This window comes from Mus musculus, chromosome 13 (genome assembly GCF_000001635.26).
Source record: "Mus musculus strain C57BL/6J chromosome 13, GRCm38.p6 C57BL/6J".
In the NCBI taxonomy this organism is placed as follows: Eukaryota; Metazoa; Chordata; class Mammalia; order Rodentia; family Muridae; genus Mus; species Mus musculus.
The window spans coordinates 106,962,864-106,985,753 of NC_000079.6; the positions used below are offsets into that span (position 1 = coordinate 106,962,864).

The 22,890-nt window shown below is 37.1% G+C and overlaps 1 protein-coding gene across 9 annotated transcripts in view; it reads right to left on the bottom strand.

The window, feature by feature from the left end:
* Kif2a (kinesin family member 2A) overlaps positions 1-22,890 on the bottom strand; it is a 63,360-nt gene that overhangs the window by 3,868 nt on the left and 36,602 nt on the right. For 4 of the 9 annotated variants that reach the window (NM_001374727.1, NM_001378937.1, NM_008442.2 and 1 more), the window contains 14 exons: positions 22,201-22,296; positions 20,329-20,383; positions 19,661-19,823; positions 16,614-16,704; positions 16,109-16,172; positions 15,161-15,252; positions 14,123-14,265; positions 13,793-13,997; positions 12,508-12,618; positions 11,632-11,699; positions 6,841-6,954; positions 5,775-5,925; positions 2,155-2,256; positions 1,478-1,613 (listed from right to left, as the gene is read on the bottom strand). In NM_001374727.1, the coding sequence (NP_001361656.1) occupies positions 1,478-1,613; positions 2,155-2,256; positions 5,775-5,925; positions 6,841-6,954; positions 11,632-11,699; positions 12,508-12,618; positions 13,793-13,997; positions 14,123-14,265; positions 15,161-15,252; positions 16,109-16,172; positions 16,614-16,704; positions 19,661-19,823; positions 20,329-20,383; positions 22,201-22,296 (1,591 nt within the window). Of the gene's footprint in view, positions 1-891; positions 1,614-2,154; positions 2,257-5,774; positions 5,926-6,840; positions 6,955-11,631; positions 11,700-12,507; positions 12,619-13,792; positions 13,998-14,122; positions 14,266-15,160; positions 15,253-16,108; positions 16,173-16,613; positions 16,705-19,660; positions 19,824-20,328; positions 20,384-22,200; positions 22,297-22,890 lie in introns of those variants that run through there. The other 5 variants (NM_001378938.1, NM_001378936.1, NM_001378939.1 and 2 more) reach the window with 2 other exon arrangements.

The following is a 22,890-nucleotide window of genomic DNA, read 5'->3' on the forward strand; positions in this document are numbered from 1 at the left end:
TTATTTTGTAAGGGACAGCACCGCATCCCTCAACAAACAATGTTTGGAACATCATGAGCTCTAAACAATGACAACAGGTATGTAATTCTACTTTTGCTGCAATGTATCTGTGCAGGGGGCCCTGGGTTCAATCATCACAACATATAATACTGTGTGGCGAGACCTACATGTGAAAAAATGATAAGCTTAACTTTCCCTTTTAGAAATACAGTATTTTGCTGGGCAGTGGTGGCTCACGCTTTTAATCCCAGCACTCGGGAGGCAGAGGCAGGTGGATTTCTGAGTTCAGGGCCAGTCTGGTCTACAGAGTGAGTTCCAGAACAGCCAGAGCTATACAGAGAAACCCTGTCTCAAAAAACCAAAAAAACAACAACAAAAAAAGAAATACAGTATTTTACAAAGTTAATTTTTCTGAAACAGTCACTAATGCCATATTTGACATGATGTCTAATCACCAACTTCATGAAGGGCTTGCTTTAAAATTTTAAGCTGCAAATCTGTGGCTTAAAGTAGGAATTTCATTCTGATTTCATGTACACACACACACATATGAACTGAGGGAAGCAAGAGCAAAATCAATATACATAAGGTACTTTTAAAGGTACATGTTCCTTGCCTCTATGTGTATTCTGGAGCCAAATGTGAGTGGCAATGGCCTAGGAACACAGATTTAGGTTACCCCAAATTACATATTTCAAGTACAAATAATTTTATGAAGGTTTTCTAGTAATGGAACAAAGAAAGTCATGAAGCCATTTTCTAAATTCAATGGTGGAAACATCTGAAAGGTGGGGTTCAGCCAGGGAGAAATCTCCACTGTTGATCTCAGATACTATCTCATAACACTTATCTTTTCATTAGTTTGTTATTAATACATTCCAAAAGTTTTTATCAGTTTATCAAGATGTTAGGTGTGCTTTTATTTACTAGTTACACAAAGTTAGATCCAACACAGAAGTGAACTGGGAATGACTCTTTCCTGGGGGTTAGAAAAACTGTCAAGAGGCTGAGGCTCTGCAACATTCCAACTTTTCCTGTCATGGAAATTCTAACCAATCAGCCTCTGTAGACAGTTACTTTCCATGGAGCCTTTGTAGCCATGTTAAAAGAATGCCTCTGTTGTTTACCATGGCATACACCACTCTGGGACTTGCAGGGTTTTTATGTCTCTGCCTCCCTCCCAACTCACCATAGGACTGAGACAACAGACCTGTGTGACTGCACCTAACCTTTCTTTACATGCGTTACAAAAATCAAAACTAAAAATCAAGTACTTCCCACCCACTGAATCATCCCCCAAGCTGTTTTTTTAATTATTGTTTTAAGAGAAACAATGATCTTTATATACGCTTTGAAAGAAGGCGACAAAATTATCTATAACAATCTTTGCTTTGTATGTCACCATACAAAACCTCATTACTATACATCCTAATACCACACAAAGTTCAAATAAACATAAAGATGGAAAATAAGTTACCTCGTAACTCAGTTAAAATGTCTATTTTTTGCTCAAGAATAGCTTCAAGTTGTGTAGCATATGAGTCTACATCATAGTCTACTTCTTCAGTCATCTCTAGGAGAGCCTTTTCATCTTCTATCCAGCGAATGGATTCCTAACAACAGAAATCCAATACAAAGACTTGTAAAGTGTTGTTTTACAAATATCTATCCTATCAGACTGACCTACACATTGTGAATTCTCAAACATACTTAAACTGATATTCTCAAAAATGTTAGTAGACATGTCATCTTTATTCAGTCAAATGAAATATTTTCATAAACTTTATTTTAGCTAGGGAATGAACCCTGGCATGCTTTGTGCAAGCATCCTACTACTGAACTACGTCCTCAGACCTGTTCCTTAAATTTATTATTATCCTATGTATGCATTTGTTTATTTGTTCTATCCCGTTTAGTCCTGGCTGTCCTTGAACTCACAGAGATCTATCTGCCTCTACCTCTCAAGTGCTGGCATTAAAAATGTGAGCCACCAACACCCAGTCTGTTCATTATACTAAAGCAAAACCCTGTAGAGAGATATTTACTACCACACGCCCTACAAATACATGCTTATACAACTAAGTAATTTTCAAAGTATTTGGAAAGTTCTGATTAGTTTAAGGCCTGTTTGCCAGAAGGCCTTTTCTTACATACCTGGAACACTGCCCTATGATCTTCCACAACCTGCTCTTCCATCTCTACCATCTGGGAGACAGCTTCATGGAAAGTGAACAGCTGTGGAGAAACTTCTTCTTCCTTAAAACACAAAGTTTAAAAATATGACCTAGAGCTTATTATTTTTAAATGTCATTAAGTTTTATTTTTACTTTTCTCCTTCCTTGGGAGCCTTCTCAGAAACTCATGAGCCTTTAAAAACAACTCATATTCTACCCACTGAGCTTTAAGCCCAGACTCAAAAGCAGGTTTGCAGTCTTTTTAGAAAGGCTTTGGGGACAAATGGAAAAAAAAAACTATTAAAATAATAGAAGAAGAAACGCCACAATGTCTTTCTCTGGGTCAAAATAATATAAGTCTAATTAAGTAAATCAACCTACTCATAAGTAAATTAATTTTCACTTAGGAACTTATTATTATTTGCAGACATACCCTAAAAAATACCTCTTGGAACAGTCCAGCTTTTCTCTTAACTTTGTTTCAGGTTTTACTAGTTTTGCTGATGATTTCTCTAACAATTTCTTTCATACACATGACTTTATGACAGCATGAAATCAACATGCACACAGACACCGTACTTCAATTTTTCTTTTTGAAAAAGAGCAGGATCTTGCTGTCACCTGGCTAGCCTGAGACTGCATATATATATATATATATATATATATAGCTCAGGCGCCCTGCAATTCAAATGCTGAGAATTCAGGTGTGTGCCACTATGCACAGATTAAGTTTCTTCTCATGAAAGTAAAGATGTAAGGACACAATCTTTGATTGGTACAATATATTTCAATTACTATCTAAATCAGTATTTTCAAGGACTAAACTTTTTTTAAAAACAAGACCTTAATTTTCATTTATACTATATAAATCATTTACTAATTTTTACAGTAAAAAATTACAATTCTGTTTAAAAAGAAACAGAAATCTCTCAATAGTGCTTAGAATGGTTTCAAATTGCGGGACTTATTCATCCCTCCTGCCTTAGATTCCCATATAGTTCAAACTACTTGATGTATTTTTAGACTTGTCTGCACTCCTGGATAAGCCAGTATATAGTCCAGGCTAACATCAAATTCTTAGCAATCCTCCTACTTAGAGCCTCTCTTGGAATTACAGGTATATATCACATGGCTAGGTAGCCAGATAATTTCTTTATAGACATTTCAAATGACAAATCATAATTGTACTTCAACAAAGAAACATAAAAATACAGGCTTGTTTTGATAGTAACAGCAACTTAAAACTTATCAGGCTTAGCTTTATTCTGGAGTTTCCTGACTGTTCTATTAACTCACTCTGTTTTCTAATAGTCTGGCTTTAGTGGCAAAGACAACTATGTGGAGATCTGTTTAGAAATATGAGTAGAACATTTACAAAAAAAATCATTCAAGATTCTAAATACATGAAAAAATTTAAGCAGACAATTGACTTTCATTATTAAGCTATTGTACTTAAAGGTTGATATAATCAAGTTAGTAAGGGCCTTTTTAATCTTTTCTATGGAAATAAATAATCTGCTTTTATCAGGGCATGCTAAAGCCCTCCATACTCGCTTTCATGAGTATACTCTCAACACAACTTCCCCCACATGGCTACGTCATCTTCAGCCCAGGATATCCTGGTTCCTCTGGAGCAGAAACTATACAAATTCCTGCACTACAGACACTTTACTCCCAAACAACAAGTATGTTTGTAGAATTCTAATGAACTTCATTAACCACCTACTTAATATTAGTTTTATATTAAGGGCATATTTAGAGTCTATTCCCTTTCAGTCTCTCTTGCTGAGAATATTGGGAGAATATGCAACACATATTCTAACACATGCACTAACATTTAATATAATGACACTGATGAATAATCACAAGGTAAGTTTCCTGGTGGTAGCAGAGGTAAAAGATTTGCACACTCTGAAACACGGGATATATAAAAGCTGATGTAGCATTTTAAAACCCTGGACTGAGACTAGAGAGATGGCTCAGAGGTTAAAAGCACAGACTGCCCTTCTAAGGACCTGAATTTGGTTCCCAGCACCCAGATGGCGGCTCACAGCCATCTCTAACTTCAGTTCTAGAATCTGCTGCCCTAGGCCCCTTCAGCAATGTACACACTGCACAGATATACACGAGACAAACAATCATGCACAAAAACTAAACCTTAACCAACAAACCTGGCCTATGTACATAGTGAGATTCAGTAGAGGGAGTGGCTGTCTCTAGCTTCCTCTAGGTTATCTTTGGAAGAGATCATATCTAGGCATAGGTCAGGGTTCGCTTTTTGAGAGATTAAGAACAATCATGGTGCCTTTCAAAATTTAGGAAGATGGGCAGAAGCTCGGATCTCATTTTTAGTTCTTTGTCTTTTATGGTCTTTCTACTTCAAGCTTTTTACCCACTGAGTCATTTCCCAGGCCTGTCTACCTTGCTTATTCTTTTTTTTTTTTTTTTTAAGATTTATTTATTTTGATTATATGTAAGTACACTGTAGCTGTCTTCAGACACTCCAGAAGAGGGAGTAATATCTCATTACAGATAGTTGTGAGCCACCATGTGGTTGCTGGGATTTGAACTTCGGACCTTCGGAAGAGCAGTCGGGTGCTCTTACCCACTGAGCCATCTCGCCAGCCCTACCTTGCTTATTCTTGACAGAAGATTACACTACAGCCCTTGTTAGCCTGGAATGGCTTCAAGTTTGCAGCGATCTCTTGCCTTAGCCCCTGTACTGGCTAGTTTTGTGTCAACTTGACATAGCTGGAGTTATCACAGAGAAAGGAGCTTCAGTTGGGGAAATGCCTCCATAAGATCCAGCTGTAAGGCATTTTCTCAGTTAGTGATCAAGGGGGAAAGGCCCCTTGTGGGTGGTGCCATCTCTGGGCTGGTAGTCTTGGTTCTATTATTTCAAATATAGAAAAATATAGATTTGATGGATGTTAGTATTTTTTTTTTAAAGATTTGTTTATTTATTATATGTAAGTACACTGTAGCTGTCAGACACTCCAGAAGAGGGAGTCAGATCTTGTTACAGATGGTTGTGAGCCACCATGTGTTTGCTGGGATTTGAACTCTGGACCTTCGGAAGAGCAGTCAGGTGCTCTTACCCACTGAGCCATCTCACCAGCCCGGATGTTAGTATTTTTGTTGGGGTTATATTTGTTTCTCATTGTTTGGGGGTGTTGCTGGGGTCATTGTAATTTTTAATAGTTACTTTATCTCTTTAATGCATATAATTATGTTGACAGATTTTTACAAAGATTTATATATGATGTACTTATATATATATATAAAATCTTAAACTATTTAGTCACTAAACTTTAATATAGGCATAAAATATGAAAACTAAATAGGCTGTTATCAGAGCACTAGTAAGCCAGGGAATTATTTTGGATTCATTAGCTTGCATTCTGTCACTGCCACTGTGGCAAGAATCAGCCAGAAAAGCACAGCTCTATTCCAGTGAGACTGTACTTATTTGCACAGGTGGTTGCTGAGGGCACAGGGTGGACTTGTGGCTCCCTGTGCTAGGTGATAGTGTTCAATTATGCTCTGCTATGGATGAAGCAAACTAGGGTTAGATCCATAAAATGAGATTATGTTACTCACATTTTGTTCACAGAGAAGTTTTAGATCATCTCTCTGAGGAGAACTCCCCACACCCCACTGTGTCTCTAAGTCATCAATCTGGCTCGGTGGATGGTGCATTATTGGATGGACATCGCCAGCAGCAGCTGGATTTACAGTCAATTCTTTCACCCTATAAATACACAAAGGATATCTGAAATTATCAAAGAGTCATGCACACAAACAGAAAAGAACCATTTCAACACAAAAGCAATTCAGTAGCACAGCAGGACTGATGATGTCACTTTGTAGGTCAAAGTTATCTGAAGTCTGTGCGTCTATTTAATGCTTGGTTACTTAAACAACTTTACGCTCATTTCAACTGTAATTATTGTTCATAATCAGGGAAAGTTAGCAAAGTATACATATTAAATACCTTAAAGAAATAAGCTATAATTATAATTACATCTTATGACAGAAAAATTGTTAAGATCCATAAAGAAACCACTAATGAGACCAGGGAAGTTTATACTGCTTAGCCAAAATAGCTAAGTAAGAAATAATTTCATTCTGCTAAGAGTTTAAGACAGGGTCTCACTATGTATGCCTGGATGTCATTTGCAGAGCACACAGGGTGGCTTCAAACTTAAAGGATCTACCTGTATCTACCTCCCAAGTATTGATTGGGATTAAAGGTTTGTGCCACCATGACCAGCTCAGTGCCTAAAGATCATGAGAATATTATGTCATTTCTTAAAGCTGCACTTCCTACTTAACACACTTTAGAAAGGAAATACTTTCTGAATCACAAGGATCGGTATCTCCTTGTAGACAAGAAACTATTTATCACACAATAAAGACAAATATACAAAAGTGACATCATCTTTTAAAAAGAAAAACGCAAGTATGGGACTTTAAATTCTAAATAAACTTTTTAAAGAAAATCAATAAAGGACATAAAAATGCAGACCATGCAGTACAACCACCACCTGCTAAATGAAAATGGAAAATGGCTTGGAACAAAAGTAAAAAAATGAAATGTTTATATGCAGCACAATTCCAAACAAGCTAGTCAAAGAAAAATCTTAAGTACAGAATGAAGCAAGACCTGGTAATTGAAGGAGAAAAGTCGTCATAATCGTAAGAAGGAGAGAGATCAGGGCGACTGCCACCACCCTGGGAGAAGGGAATGTCTGAAGGACTAATTCCAAACTCCTTTACTCTGCAGTACCAAAACAGGGAGAATTAAGAGAGCTCTCGGTAGACACACAATGCACACTTCAACTTTTGTTTAGAAAGAGTACCTACACTGTTGTAAGAGTATTATTTTAGAATATGTGTTTATAAATAGGTTGACACTTAAGTTTTATTAATCCCCACCTAAGAAAATAGAAAGAAAAAGGGAAAAAACCAAAACAAAACAGAAAACCCGAAATCTTTCCCTTCTAGTTTACTTCTCCCTTTTCTCATAAATCTTCCTAGAAAGTTCTCATGGTAAGGTTACTACCTGAATCTCAAGGTCCCTTGCTTTAACTACAGGACCCAATCAATCTAATTTCTTCATGTGGACAGCAGCATATTTTATCAGCCTCAATGAATCAACATTGTGTGTGTTTGTGTGTGCGTGTGCACATGCATGCCTATGTGCATCTCAGTGTCATATGCACACACATATGTGGATGTTAAGAGTTGATGTGGAATGACAATATTGTTCATTGTACTTGCTGAGACCAAGACTCAACCAAGCCTGTTCAACAACGTGGCCTGCTTAGCTGACCCGTTTTCCTCCTGTCTCCCAGCTCTAGTGTTTGCCGCTGTGCTCAGCTTCTTACAACCATGCTGGGGATCCAACCTCAGATCTTCATGCTTGAGCAGCTAGCACTTTACCACGTGAGCCATCTCCCCAGCCCTGAGACCTCAGCTTTTACAGTGCTCCACAAACCAGATATGAGAATCAAGTTCACTATGATGTCTGCGGGTATTCAGGGTTTGCAGTGTGTTAACTCGAACTTACCCATTTAGAGCTGTATTAGCTAGGAAGCCTCCATGTGACGGTAAGGATAAGATGGTTTGTGCTTGGTGACTCTGACTATGAATGTGGGAAGTAAATGTTTTAGGAATGGAATTTTAACATGTTTTTGCTAATGGCTATAACATTTGTATTTAACTGAATTATATATATCTTGCATCACATGACATTTTATAGTAGCCGTTATTTTTGAAGTACTAGATTTTATAATTTCTAGGCAATATATAGACCTGGTAAGAATCTTAGGTTATCTTAATTCACAGATGAGAAACTGACTTAGATAAGTATGTCACTTGATGTTATTCAGAAAGAATATGGTGTAACTAAAGTACAACTTACTCAAGTCCAAATTCTTTCTGTGCCATTTAAGATACTATCTGAATTCTATTTTTCTTAGGTTGAACTAAATATCTTTCTTCATAAGCCAAAACCTAGTTAGTATTATTAATTTCATACAGATCAAGCGAACATACACACACACACAAACGTCTACTTTTATCCATTCACTGTGGAAGGTTTAGTATCAGATTGTTTCTTTACCCTGTTACTGGAGGCATCCATGTATGTAAGTGTGTATGTATATATGTATGTATGCATGTCTGTCTGTCTGTGTGTGTGTATGTATGTATGTGTAAGTCTGTCTGTCTGTCTGTGTATGTATGTATGTATGTGTAAGTCAGTCTGTGTGTCTGTCTGTCTGTCTATATTTCTTACAAGCTTCAGAATCTCCTCTCTGAGAAATACTCTTAGAGTCACCCACAGAATTTTCCTCTATTACAAATCCGCCTGTGCAAGCCAAACTATACTACGTATACTAACTACACAGTGAGAAAGCAAGCTGTCAGTCAGTTACTATTCTGTGTATCAATCACTGTAAGCGCTTCCATTACCCAGAGGGCATAGCCTCTGCTTCAGAAAACCGATTCACGAGCATCTAGGACAGCTTTTCTTCTTGGAACAGCCACTCCCTATTCTTTCTGTTCCATAGTTCTTTCTTTTTTCTTCTCGAGGCTTCTGTGTAGCTAATGGTGACTGTAAACTCCTGATCCTCCTGCATCCCCTCTGACCTGCCAGGCTTACAAGGCAAGTGCCACATACCTGACAGTGCATCTCAATTTTATAAGTTGACTCAATTGGATTTACCATCTTGATTGTTGACTCCAATATGCTTTGTTATAAACTATCCCCAAACTCCCATAAAACACTTCTAAAATATATAGTTTTAACTAAAATAGACTAAGAAGTATTTTCCAAGTGCTGTGGTCAACATTTTGGAAGATTGCCTCTCTCAGTACTCAACAGTGCTTTAATACAGGCATGGTCACTGATCTCACCATGCTAAAGATGAGAAAAAGAGGAAGTCGGGAGGCAGATACTACTCCATGCTGGAGATGCAGCTTATTATAGAGCATTTGTCCAGAATGGTCAAGGCCCTACAACAATCTCTAGGACAACAGAGTATATAGTAAGAATCCCTCCATACCTAGCAAGGCACGATGGTGCACATCTCTGTTCAGCAATGGGAAGGCAGAGGCAAGAACGCAGGAATTTAAGGTCATCCCCAGACACACAGTGAGATGGGGGGGACAGCTTGGGTTAGCAAAATACCTCAAACTCGTGGTCTCAGTAGTCAAAACTCTGAAAAACTTAAGATCTCACTGTATATAGTAACTTTATGTTAATAGGATTTTTTTGGCTAAAGTTCTAAGACATGGAGGGGTTTAATTCTATCAGCTATCTAAAACAATTTTTTTTTGATTCTGTAATAAGAATCTACCACAAAAAGTATTCCCTATTCCTCCGTAAGTAACTCTGGAAAAAGCATCTAAATATTTTTAAAAACTCCTACATACTAAAAATATTAATTAAAAGACAATAATGTCTGTAGCTAGGAACTCATGTTCAAACTTTGAAAGTTATTAAAAATTAAACCTACTTAAAGCTTTACTATATTTTTAAGTAGCTATTATAATTTGTATTTTTAGTGGCTATTATACTTTGTACTTTTGGTTTTTTGTTTTTTTGTTTTTCGAGACAGGGTTTCTCTATAGCCCTGGCTGTCCTGGAACTCACTTTGTAGACTAGGCTGGCCTCGTACTCAGAAATCCACCTGCCTCCCGAGTGCTGGGATTAAAGGCGTGTACCACCAGCCCTACTTTGTACTTTTGTATATTTTTTCCCCATGGAATGAGAAGAGAACCCAGGGCCTACTTCATGCTAGCAGTCATAAACACCGAGTTATTTACATCCCTCGGCCAATCAGCTAGTGCTTCTTAACAATCCTTACTATCATTAACACATCTCCTCAGCTGAAACAAAAGAAGCACAATATAAGTCTAAAAGAATAATCGAAATATAGCTACTAATGTTACTCAAATGTACATTTATAAAAATAAAAACAAAATTATTTTAAAGAACTCAGGTGACCTCCAAGTAAAGAGCAATAGGTTTGAGCCATTTTCTTTTCTGAAGGAACACACCAGAACTTTTCTGGAAGCTACTTAAGAGCTGCTTCTCAGATTCTTCTTCTGTTTCAATTTAAGAGATTTGGGGGAGGGGAGGCTTTCCGTCTAGAGTTTGTCTATAGCTCTAGCTGAGAGATCCCCTGCATCTGACTCCTGGGTGCTGGGACTAAGTACCATCAACACCTGCCTTCAGCTGAAGCGATTTTTCAAATGATAATAAACTCTGCCTGCCTCTGCCTCCCCAGTGCTGGGATTAAAGGCGCGCATCTCCACTGCTTGGCCAGTTTTTAAATACTTTTCTATGTGTAAGAATTTATATTTTTAAAAAGATGAAAAATTAATTCTATTTTAACTGAACAAGAAAAAAATATGCTTTTGAAGAAAAATTAAGACAATTTCCATATTAGAAGTAGGCCATAAAGAAATGTATCTGTAGGCTAAAATTTTAAGTGTAACGTCATTGTAGACATTTAAAACTCCAGGAGCAAAGAGTAGACCCAGATGACTTGGGGGAGGGGTGCGTGCGGAGTGTCATCAAAATACTGTACACATGTATCAGAGTCTCAAATATAAATCTATTTATAAAATTATGCAAGTAATCACTCCAAACAATAAGAGTATATGTGGGGGGCAGGGACTACAAAATAGCAATTCTATCATAACTCAGAATTTAAGGGCATCTGAAACTATAAGGCATAAACACTTTTAGTTCTCAGTGTTGGTTCATGTGTAACAACTCAGTTGTTTACTAAAGCTGGAAATGTTCCTGGTATACAGAACATATCATCCCTAGGCAGCACCAGAAAGAACTGTTATCCCATCAATAATACATGCATGCCTATACGTGTGTGTACTTAATTGGATACATCAGAAATAATTCTAGGATAAAGCAGAGTTTAAGAAATTAAGTCCCTAATTTCTAATAATATATAAAAATATTTATTATATAATACAAATATATAATAATTAATAATATAAGAATTTCTATCACTGATATGTAGTAAAATATTATGAATCATAACATGTTGAAATGGAAAAATATAATCACATTTTGGGACAAAAAGGTCAATTTTAATAAAAGATGTCAGTCTTATCCAATTATACAACATTTTTCCTACTTATTTTTTCAATTTTACAAAACAATTTTGAATAATGTTAAAGAATGTAATGTAAAGAAACTGATAAAACTTGCCCTATGGAGTTCTCTGGTATCTGTGATACAGACTTCATGTCAAAGGTTAGAAATAGCATGGCACTGGTGACCACTCAGCCTCAGTATCAGCAAAGGCTACAGCTGTAGGTTTGTGCCACCCTGCCTGGTTTTCCTAGCAGGCACAGAGACACACTATATACTGCTCTAATGTATCAGATTTCAAATTTTAAAATGTAGGAATCGCTTTCATACCTATTTGCATATCTTAACGTATTAAGAGTATTTTCACAGGATGCCATTCCTGGAGAGATTGTGGCAATCTATAAAGGGGAAGCAAAGATAAAATCATAAATAATCCAGACAATAATCCAGATGAATAGCTCAGTAAGAACTAATCTTACAATCTACCTTTAAAAGTTTATTTTGGTATCTAACTCTAAGATCTATCTATTTATTACGTATGACCATTATAGAATCTAGTTACAAATTTTCTCAAGGTCATTTAAAATCCAGCAGAAACTGAAGGCAAACATTTAGAAAAAGGAACAACACAGACTGGCCCTCCACATATTTTTACTTTACTAACGGAACAGTATTCTTCCGGAGTCAACACCCCAGTAATGTCACACAGGACTACTAAGGTTGACAGTTCCTTGGTGAATGGCTGTTTGGAAGTGGAGAGCTAGTACCTGGGAAAGGCAAAGTGTCCTATAAGAAAGAGAGAAGACGACTGAGGGAGAAGCTCTAACTATACACATAACCGCACAAGCCTCTGGTTGACTGTCTAGCTTGCCATGAATACAGCAAACTGTAAGCAATACAGTGAAGCACATGAAGAGACATTTGTCACCATCCCCACCAGGGCGGTGAGAACCTGGGAGTAAGCTAACACCTCCTAAATGGAGTATTCAGGGTTAGAAGTGAAAAGTGTTCTAGCTGCCATGTAATACTTTCCACCAAATTATTAGGGACACATCTTAAATGTAATCTATCTAAATAGAAGAATAATTAATTATAATTAGCAAAAATCTAAAACTTCCATATCTTTAATTTTTACTCCTTCAGGATAAAAATAAAAGCAAATCCAAAACAAACAAACAAACAACAACAAATCCAAAGCCACCTTACCATGCAGGTACGAGAATTTTCACCTATGAAGGAATCTCTCAGCACCTGAGTGAGTTTGCTCGCTCGGAAAGGCGTATGGGGTTTGTTTCTACCTAAGGCTCGGATGCACTCCTAAAAAAATAAGGAAACATTTCTTATGAATTACGCCTTATTAAAGAATCATTTTAAGCAACATTTTACTGAGGGTTTTTTTGTTTTGTTTTGTTTTGTTTTTTTGGTTTTTTGAGACAGGGTTTCTCTGTGTAGCCCTGGCTGTCCTGGAACTCACTCTGTAGACCAGGCTGGCCTCGAACTCAGAAATCTGCCTGCCTCTGCCTCCCGAGTGCTGGGATTAAAGGCATGAGCCACCACACCCGGCATTTACTGAGGTTTTTTAAGGCCTAATGAGCTCTGAAAATTCTAAGTTTTATAGTACTTAACAATGGCTTCTTACATATTAATTCAAGAAAATGAGTAACAACAAAAACAAAACTCAATTATTCTAAAGCCTGAAAACATGACCAGTGTTCAAATTTCAGGAAACAGGAAAGTTGTAAGAAGTTGAGATTTTAAAAGCTACAGTAGCCTTATTGTAATCCTTCCTATTTTTCATTTTCTTTTTTTTTTATTTTTCTTTTTTTTTTTTTTTTCCGAGACAAGGTTTCTCTTTATAGCTCTGGCTGTCCTGGAGCTCACTTTGTAGACCAGGCTGGCCTCGAACTTAGAAATCCGCCTGCCTCTGCCTCCCGAGTGCTGGGATTAAAGGCGTGTGCCACCACGCCCGGCTATTTCTCATTTTCTAGTCAGGGAAAAAACATAATAATCACTTTGACCCAAGTTTCGCTTGTTTGCTTTTGGGAACAGTATTCTGTTTTTTATTTTTTGTTTGAAACCATTTTCACCTTCTCCGACCCCCTTTAAGAGGCAAATACAGCAGGGTGAAGGAGCTTCTCTGAAAGACCCAGGCAGGACACTGGAGACCTCCTTTTTGGGTCTTAATGGGAAATTTTTCTTAGCTCAATTCCGTAGTTGTTTGCCCCACTACAAAAGCCAGGCTGCCTATAGCCCTTTTACAATCTAGCTGAGCAACCGCAGAAATGGCCTGGCAGGTTTTTTTCCTTTAACTTGTTTAAGAACAATAAAAACATGTGCATGGAAAAATTCTACATACAATAATATCTGTAACTTCCAGCATGACAATTTAAATTTGTAAACCTCTTTTACAAGGTAATACAGGTTTTTTACACCTGAGTAATCAAACTTAAGGTCAGAAGTAAAAGGCCTTTCATAATTACATTTTATTTACCTTGAGTGCTAAAAGGCTTTTATTAATTTCAGCACCTTCAAGCCTGGTTTGCCTGTCTGCACTGGATGTATCAGCTCCTCTTTCGTTCCCAGCCAGGTCAATGAGAGAAAATTTACCATGTAGTTTCCCCTTCCTTCTTAGAATGATCTGGAACACTGCATGGCTCCGAGATGAATGTGCATTTGCAGATGTTTGGCCAGATGTTCTACAATGTGATTAAGGACACAGTGACACATCAACACTTTTATTTTCATTCTCTCCGTAGTCTTGTCTTCTGGCTTTGCTGGTACGATAAACCAGCTAACCTGGCAGAGCTGCTGTGAGGCTCACCTGCAGCTGTTGCCTATGTCGATGAGCTTCAGCACGTCCTCCACACACTTCACCTCCCGCTCCTGCAGCCCCACCACTTGGACCTGCTGCTTCCCATCTTCTAGTACTCTTAATTTTGTTTTCCTATTTAGTAAGTCAAACACCTGTAGAAAACCATATTTGAATTAGAAAACTAGCTTTAAGAAATCACCTCTACAAAAGGGAGTCTACAAGTAATAAGACTATTATTTTCAGAACAATGTCCAACATTGAAAGCTTAAAAAGACATCAACTATTATATTTACAATCATATAAATCTTGTGGTAGTGGAGGTCACAAAGCAAAGCTGTATACTTAATACCACCAAACTGTATTCTTTAAAATGGCCAATATATATGAATAGACATGTTAAATATATATGTGTGTGTGTGTATATATATATATATATATATATATATATATATATATATACACACACACACATATATATATAAAACCACATTTTTAAAAGATGTATGTATGTATTTATTTATTTATTTATTATATGTAAGTACACTGTAGCTGTCTTCAGACACACCAGAAGAGGGAGTCAGATCTCATTACAGATGTTTGTGAGCCACCATGTGGTTGCTGACATTTGAACTCAGGACCTTTCAGAAGAGCAGTCGGTGCTCAGCCGTTGAGCCATCTCTCTAGTCCCCACTTTTTGTTTGTTTGGTTGGTTTTTTTACAAAGATCTGGGAACTAGAAGACAACTCAGTTGGTAAAGTGCTTGCCAAGCGAGAACAAGAACGTGAGTTTGATCCCCAAAAATAAAACAGTCCACCAGCCACAGTACTGGGCACATGGAGACCCTGAGGCACAGTGGCCATCTAGCCTATCCTAACTGTTCAGCTGCAGGCCACAGCTCAAAAATACAAGTACAGCTCCCGAGACATAACACCTGAGGCTGACTGCTGGCCTCTACAATTACACATGTGTAGCCTACACACATGCATACCCACATACACGCACTCATATACCCACTCCCATACACAAAAGAAAACAAAACTCACGTACCTTTCCACTATAAATTTCAAAAAATGTTGCATATACTTGAAGTTCTAGTTTCTTATAGTTTGGCTTCTTCAGCATTAAAAAGACATCGCGAGCTGTCGAAAATTTCACATACAAAGTTTGTTAAGATACAGCAATTTTATAAATTTCTTTTCTATTTTTAGAAGAATCAGTTAATATTAGGTTAATAGTGTCTATAAAAATATTAAATCATTAGTTTGAAAAATAAAGTTGTAAAAGAAGCTATTCTTTTTCACATTCCATGGAAGGATGCTCCTGATGAAGCGCAGTTAGTAGTGTCTGGCTGGCAGGCACAAAACCCAGGGTCAGTCTGCAGCGCTGCACAAACCAGGCGCACTGATACACCCCACTATAACCCAGCATTCGGATGTTAAGGGAGAGAAAGAGAAATTCAAGGTCATCCTCAGCCACATAGGAAGATTGAGGTCAGCTTAAAACACATGAGCGCCTATCTCAAGAGCTGTGAGTGTGTGTGTGTGTATGATCCAGTAACAATTAGCCACTGCATAACTTGCAGTAATAATCTCTAATAGATTACATTTATTTAAGATTTTTATTTTGTCACCAAGAGCTTAATCTTACATTTCTTTTATGACTTTGTCTTTTTTGAAACAGGATCTCAGATAGCCATGGCTGGACTCAAATCTGCTCTGCAGCCGAGGACGGCAGTGAACCCAGATGATCCTGCCTTCACCTCCTAAGTACTAGGATTACAGGTTGTGCTACCATGCCTGACCATGACCTCACATTTCTTTTCAAATAATCTGAAATCGAACAGTTGATCTAATATGTTGTGTATATAATTATTTATGTACACAAATACACTAATTGTATACTTGTGTATACAAAAATAAAAATAAAAACCGTTATTCAAACAGACCTGAATAATATTCAAGAATATCATAAGCTATGTACACAAAGGACACTTACCTGCTAATGCATAAATTCCCTTAGAACAATCCTGGTTCTTTCCTGAAAAGTCACCACCCATAGTCTACATTTGGAAAGAAAATAAAAAACAGACCTATTCAGGAATAGATTCTAAGCACTTAGGTCTCGGGGCTGGGGTGATAACTCAGCCCATGTAGTACTTGCCACACAAATATGGGAACCTGGGTTCTATCTCCCAGAAGCCATGTAAAATAATCCACGCATAATGTAACTGCATGATTATAATCCCAGAGCTGGGAAAGTGGAGACAAACAGATGCCCAGGGCTTCCAGGACAGCCAGTCTAGCTTACTTGGTAGTTCCAGGCCCATGAGAAACTTAGTCTCAAAAAACGAACTGGACAGCATCAGAAGGGTAACACCTAAGGTTGTAGACTGGCCTCTACATTCACAAACACACGACCAGTAACTTTAGGCTGTGTAATTAAACTGTAAGAGGGAGACTATAGCATCACAGCAGGATACAACTTTTATCAAACTACTTACATGAGTTTTCCCACTTCCAGTCTGCCCATAAGCAAAGCACGTAGCCATGCCCCTTTCAAATATTGTTTCCACTAGTGGCCTAGCAGTAAACCTTAAAAGGAAAAGGAAAAAGGGTGTCACAAATACATATTTAGACAAGCAACCCAAAATACATACTGTCTGAATACATATTTAGAAAAGCGACAAAATATAGCAGAAGTTTACATATTAGATTGGTAAAAACATACAAACAACACGAACTTGCTTGGACCATGAATTTTAAATCCAAACACATTTACCAAGAAAAATAGGGAACATGACAACATATTTTGGGGCCATTTTCTGTCTATTCTTACAGTGTTAAAATAAACCCTTGCTTTGGGATTATACAAATGCCTGTCAATATTTTCTGCAATCTGTTGGCTGTGCAAGTGGTTTCCTTCCAATAATTTGTCCAGATGCTTAAGAAGGTGGCAGTTGGTGGACATGAAGCCAGGTGAAGATGGTGGGTGAGGCAAAACCTTATAGCCCAATTTTCTTCAACTTCTCGGCATTCATGTATAATGTGTGTCAGGTATAATAGACAACTGGGCCCTTCCTGTTGACCTCTGCCGGCTACAGGCACTGCAGTTTTTGTTGTAACTCATCCGTCTGCTGAGCAGCTTCTCAGGTGTGGTTTCTCCAGGATCCAGAAAGCAGTAGTCTATGTCACTGGCAGCAGAGCAGACCATGAGCTTTCTTGGGTCCCTCTTTGGATTCAGGGAATTCAACAGAGCTTGTTCTTGGTCCAACCACTTGAACTGAGTATCATAATCAGCTTGGAAAACAGTCCATAGTTTCATAGAATAACAGATGTCAAAAGCTCAAAATAACATTTTCTTGTGGTTGCTTTTTTTACCTCATAAGCTTATAACATCTAGCCTTTCACCTTTCCAAATTTGCTTCAAATGCTGAACATGGAAGACTGATTTATAAGTGGGAAAATGAATATAAATCAATAATAAAACACTGAGCTTTTAGTTGGCAAAAATTACAGCTTTTTGTTTGTTGTTGTTTTGTTTTGTTTGAGACAGGGTTTCTCTGTGTAGCCCTGACTGTCCTGGAACTCACTCTGTAGACCAGGCTGGACTCTAACTCAGAAATCTGCCTGCCTCCGCCTCCCGAGTGCTGGGATTAAAGCGCCACTACTGCCTAGCTTAATATCTTTCTTAAAAGCTGTAATTTTAGCCCGGCGTTGGTGGCGCATGCCTTTAATCCCAGCATTCGGGAGGCGGAGGCAGGCGGATTTCTGAGTTCGAGGCCAGCCTGTTCTACAGACTGAGTTCCAGGACAGCCAGGGCTACTAAGAGAAAACCTGTCTCGAAGAAAAATAAAAAAAATCAATTGATAAGAGTCACTGATATAATTAAAATTGAAAAGTGTGAAAGGGTAAGAAATGCTTCCTTATTGAGCAAAACATGAATCAGCATGCTAAGAAACAAACAACGCTTCATATACCTTTGCTAGGTTGATTCAAAGCAAACCTGAAAAAGGTAGAGAAGGAGAAGGGCAGGAAAAAGTTCTAGTTTAATGAACTGAATGAATGTGAAGAATGCGCAGGTCAAAACTGCGATGCCTTCAGTCCACACAGTTAAAGCAGAGGATAAGACTCTGTATTAGTAAAGTGAGGTATAAGTAAGGACAGGGGGAAACTCAACATGTTTATTCAATCTGTTCTACAAAAATACCTATCTCAGCACTCAAAGACTATTACAAAAACTAGACTTATACTTTAAAAAATAGGGAGGGAAGAAAGATTTAAAGAAAGCTAAAAGACAATGACCAGCTTTAATTGTAAGTCCCATTTTAGAGAGATATTTCACAGTGTAGTATTACCCAGTTTGCCTACTTAGCATTCCAATGCCCTTTCACTTCATCCCAGGCTACTGGTGCAGGATCCCTGGCGCTCATCTAACAGCACTTCACTGCTAACATTTTCAACGCTTACAATTCTTATTAGCTCTAATTTGTTTTCTGAGAATTTTTATATAATGAAGTTTAGGAACTAAACCATAGCATCCAAATAAATGCAAAGATGTTTCTACATGGAGTATAATAGCGATTTTGTAAAAATCTGTTATAACTATTAAAAATAAGGATATTTATATCAAAAAATCACATAACATAAAAATTTAGAATTTATACTTCATATGTGTAAGTTTGACTCCTATAAGTTGAATGTAAACTAAAAATGCCATTCACTAAAACTACCATCAAACTTAAAGATGATTAAAAAAAAAATAAGCAAATTTAAGTAGATTTTACACAAGATTTTAAACTTATATTTGTAAATACACACTAGATAAAGATTTGGACTAATTAGTAATTAGTACATAAGTGTTTCAAATTTATTAGTACAAGGATTAAATGGAAAAATTTATGTTTTCTGTGCACCACATACCATTAGTTATGATAGTACTTCCTAGAATTTTTTCTTTCCTTTTATTTTATGTATACAAGTGTTTTGCCCATGGGTGTCTCTCTGTGTCACAGGAGTGCAGCACTTAGGGACAGCAGACGTGCATGTTAGAGAACCTGAGACTGCGGCTCCAGGTGGCTGTCAGCTACGTTGGTACTGGGAAATTAGCCTAAGTCTTCTGGAAGAACGGCTAGTGTTCTCAATGCAAAACTGAATCTTCAACCCCTATTGGAAATATCACATCCATATGTATGTCTATGAGTTGTGCAAATTAACTACTAATTAGCATAAAAACTAACTTTCAGGAGTCTATGTGTTCCTGGAGCTTGCTATGTAGACCAGGCCAGCCTCAAACACAAGAGATCCTTCTTCTGCCTCGCCTCCTCAGTGCCACCACTCCCAGAAAAAACAAAACAAAACAAAAAACCTAATCTTTTGTATTACAGAGATCACACGTTAAAACTCAGAGTTTCTTACATTTTCTTAAACTAATGTCAGAATAAGAAAGCATGTTACACTCCTGGAGGGCTATGCTAAAAACAACATTAAGTTGTCAAGGAAGTAATAAAATTGTAAGAAAATAATTTTACTTTAAAACAAATTCACTTACCTGTAAACCATTTCATTAGGAGCTGAGTCATCGAAGGCGTAATCAAACCGAAATGTCTGATTTTCTAAGTACCTTGTTAAGTCTACTTTCTGTTTGGGTTCGTGGACCATCACAACATCTTTACTAGGGATTGTGATCACATCAAGATCTTTCATTTGAGTTTCTAAAAGAATAAACAAAAATCAATGTTCAGTAATTTTCACAGCAGTTAATCTAATGAACGAAATTAAAAAAAATGATTTGAGGTTTCTAAAAAACTATTTTAATTTTGTGTGTGACTGTATGCACACACACTAGGGTGTGGTATGCATGTGGAAATAAGAGAAAAATCTGTTAAGAGTCAGCTCCCATCCTCCACCACTGGCTCTCAGGGATCATCAGGACTGGCAGTAGGCAATCCTACTAAACCAGCTCCATGTGGGTTTTGTTTTGTTGGTTTTTCAAGACAGGGTTTCTCTGTGTAGCCCTGGCTTTCCTGAAACTCACTCTGTAGACCAGGCGTGCGCTACCACGCCTGGCTTCCATGTGTTTTTAGATCAAGTCTTACAACATCATCCAGACTATCCTGGAATTCACAATCCATCTCCCTGAGGTTCCCCAGTGTTGGGATCACAGAAATGTGTTATCATGCCCGAGTTCTAAATTGAGTTCTCTACAAAGCCACATACCTTTTTTATTGAGTGGTCGTTTTCTTACACAAACACATATCCTATGTTCATCAATCTAGGAATTAAAAAACATGATTTTCACTGACTTATAAATGCTATAAAAAGCAATGAAAAATAAGCTATGGTTTTTAGAAATTACTTAACAATTATTGTGGTTAAGCTTTAAAAAACAAGTTAGCATTGCACAATTTTTAATTATTACTAGAATTTTGAACACTAAGAAAACTTTTTGATAAACTATTACTTGTAAGTAAAATTCTTAGAAGTATTATTCTGTTTTTTTTAAAGATTTGTTTATTTATTTATTTATTTATTATTAATTATATGTAAGGACACTGTAGCTGTTTTCAGACACATCAGAAGAGGGCACCTGATCTTATTACAAATGGTTGTGAGCCATGTGGTTGCTGGGATTTGAACTCAGGACCTTTGGAAGAATAGCCAGTGCTCTTACCCGCTGAGCCATCTCTCCAGCCAAGTATTATTCTTAGCACTAGTTCTTATTAATTCATCTCAAGACATGATGATACAATAAAAGTAAACATTTCTATTCTACAAATTGGCATATTTTCAAAATGTTTATTGTAGGTCACGTTGTTAGCAAAGAACAATAACAGGAAAAAACAAAGCAAAACAAACAAGCAAAACTCCAGCGCTCTCATATTACTGAGTAAATTAACTACAATTTTATGAATGACAAAAAGCCAAACCTATTTTATTTTTAATTATATGCACATATTATAGTTATGTACAAGTGAATGCTGGATTCCCCTGGAGCTACAAGTACAGTGGGTGGGGCCTGACATGGTGCTGCTGGACGCCTTGAGGACCCAAACTGCGTCCTTCACACAGCCAATGTGCTTCTAAGACTGGGAGATGAGCCACTTCTCCAGCCCCATTAATGACAAAGCTTATTTTAAAATTTTAAAGATATAAATTACTTTCAATACATGATTTCTTGGAATAATTTCCTATCAGCAGTCCTATTTTAAGAGTTTGATGGGCTGGAGAGATGGCTCAGCGGTTAAGAGCAACGGCTGCTCTTCCGAAGGTCCTGAGTTCAAATCCCAGCAACCACATGGCGGCTCACAACCATCTGTAATGAGATTGAATGCCCTCTTCTGGAGTATCTGAAAACAGCTACAGTGTACTTACATATAATAAATAAATAAATAAATCTTCTTTAAAAAAAAAAAAAAAAGTTTGACAAGTGACTGAACTAAAACCATGAGCTCAGGAGGTGCAACAGCTGAAATATCTGGCAGTGTAACAAGGTCTAAAATATAGAAGAATATACACTTTTGAATAAGAAATCTATCAGGACCTATAACATTCTGCTTAACACAGTGTTTTTGGTAACCAAACATTCTATATACAATAGGTCAAATATTCTCTCTCCTTGGAAAAGTAGTTCCATTCTGCAGCAGGTAATGAAACTACAGAACAGTCTCAGCACTGGAATTCTGGTCTATTACAGCCCTTTAAGAGCTAAACCCACAATAATGTGGATTTAAAAATAACAAATTAGTTTAATAGTAAATTAGAATGATTTAACTAAAGTTAAGCAAGCTTAGAAATGAGTTCAAAGCCTGTGTGAAGGTCTCCTTAGGGACTCCCTAGCTGATGTGCAGCGGCATCAGAAAACAAGGAGACTTTGCCTACAAGGAGCAGCAATGCAGGCAGCACTTCTAATATTAAAACTAATGAAGATGAACAAAAAAATAGATGAGTCATGATTTTGGAAAATACGGGAACTGAACCTCATGAGGAAATACAACATCATACAGGTAAATAAACTATACAATTAGTAAATATGAACGTTTTTATTTACAGTATGACACCTTCAGAGTAATAATACACAAAGGACCTTACAGGATCTGCTGTTGTTAGGGGTCTGTAATCCAAGCTCCCTCTGAAGTCTCTGATCATACACATAATTTCGTAATTTGGATTTGTAGCATCAACATCCTAATGGAAAATAGAATTTGAAACTTTTAATTACACAGTATGTGTTACATATAATTTTGAAAATTGCAAATCAGACACTGCCATTTGTTAACCAAACTCCAAGTAAAACTAAAACTATGACATAATTTCCAAGTTCAGATTAATGTGTTCAAAATGACTTTCACATAAATAACACAATTATGTTAATCTGCATTTATGTGGTGAACTCCAACGTTTCCTCACTAAAACTACCCTTTAACTGTTTAAGAGAATCATCTATAATCTATCTCCTTTAACTATGTCAGAAAATGCAACCATGGAAGAGCACTCTAAGACACTGGCAAAGACCCCTAGAAAGGCTGGAACTGCGCATTCTATGCTCTATCCCTCAGAACTACTTCATCCATCACTACTGATCTCCCCAAGCACTGCTACTATTTTTTTTTCTCTGCCTAAGCCACTGCTATCCTCAACACACTAAAGGATTCTTTACAAGTTTGGTCTGCAGATGAAAGCATGTTTAGTTGAATATAAATGTCCTGTTTTTAATTATAAACAGTCTTAAAAACAAATTACAATATGGATCTATTTACATTTATTTCCCCTCTCTGTTAA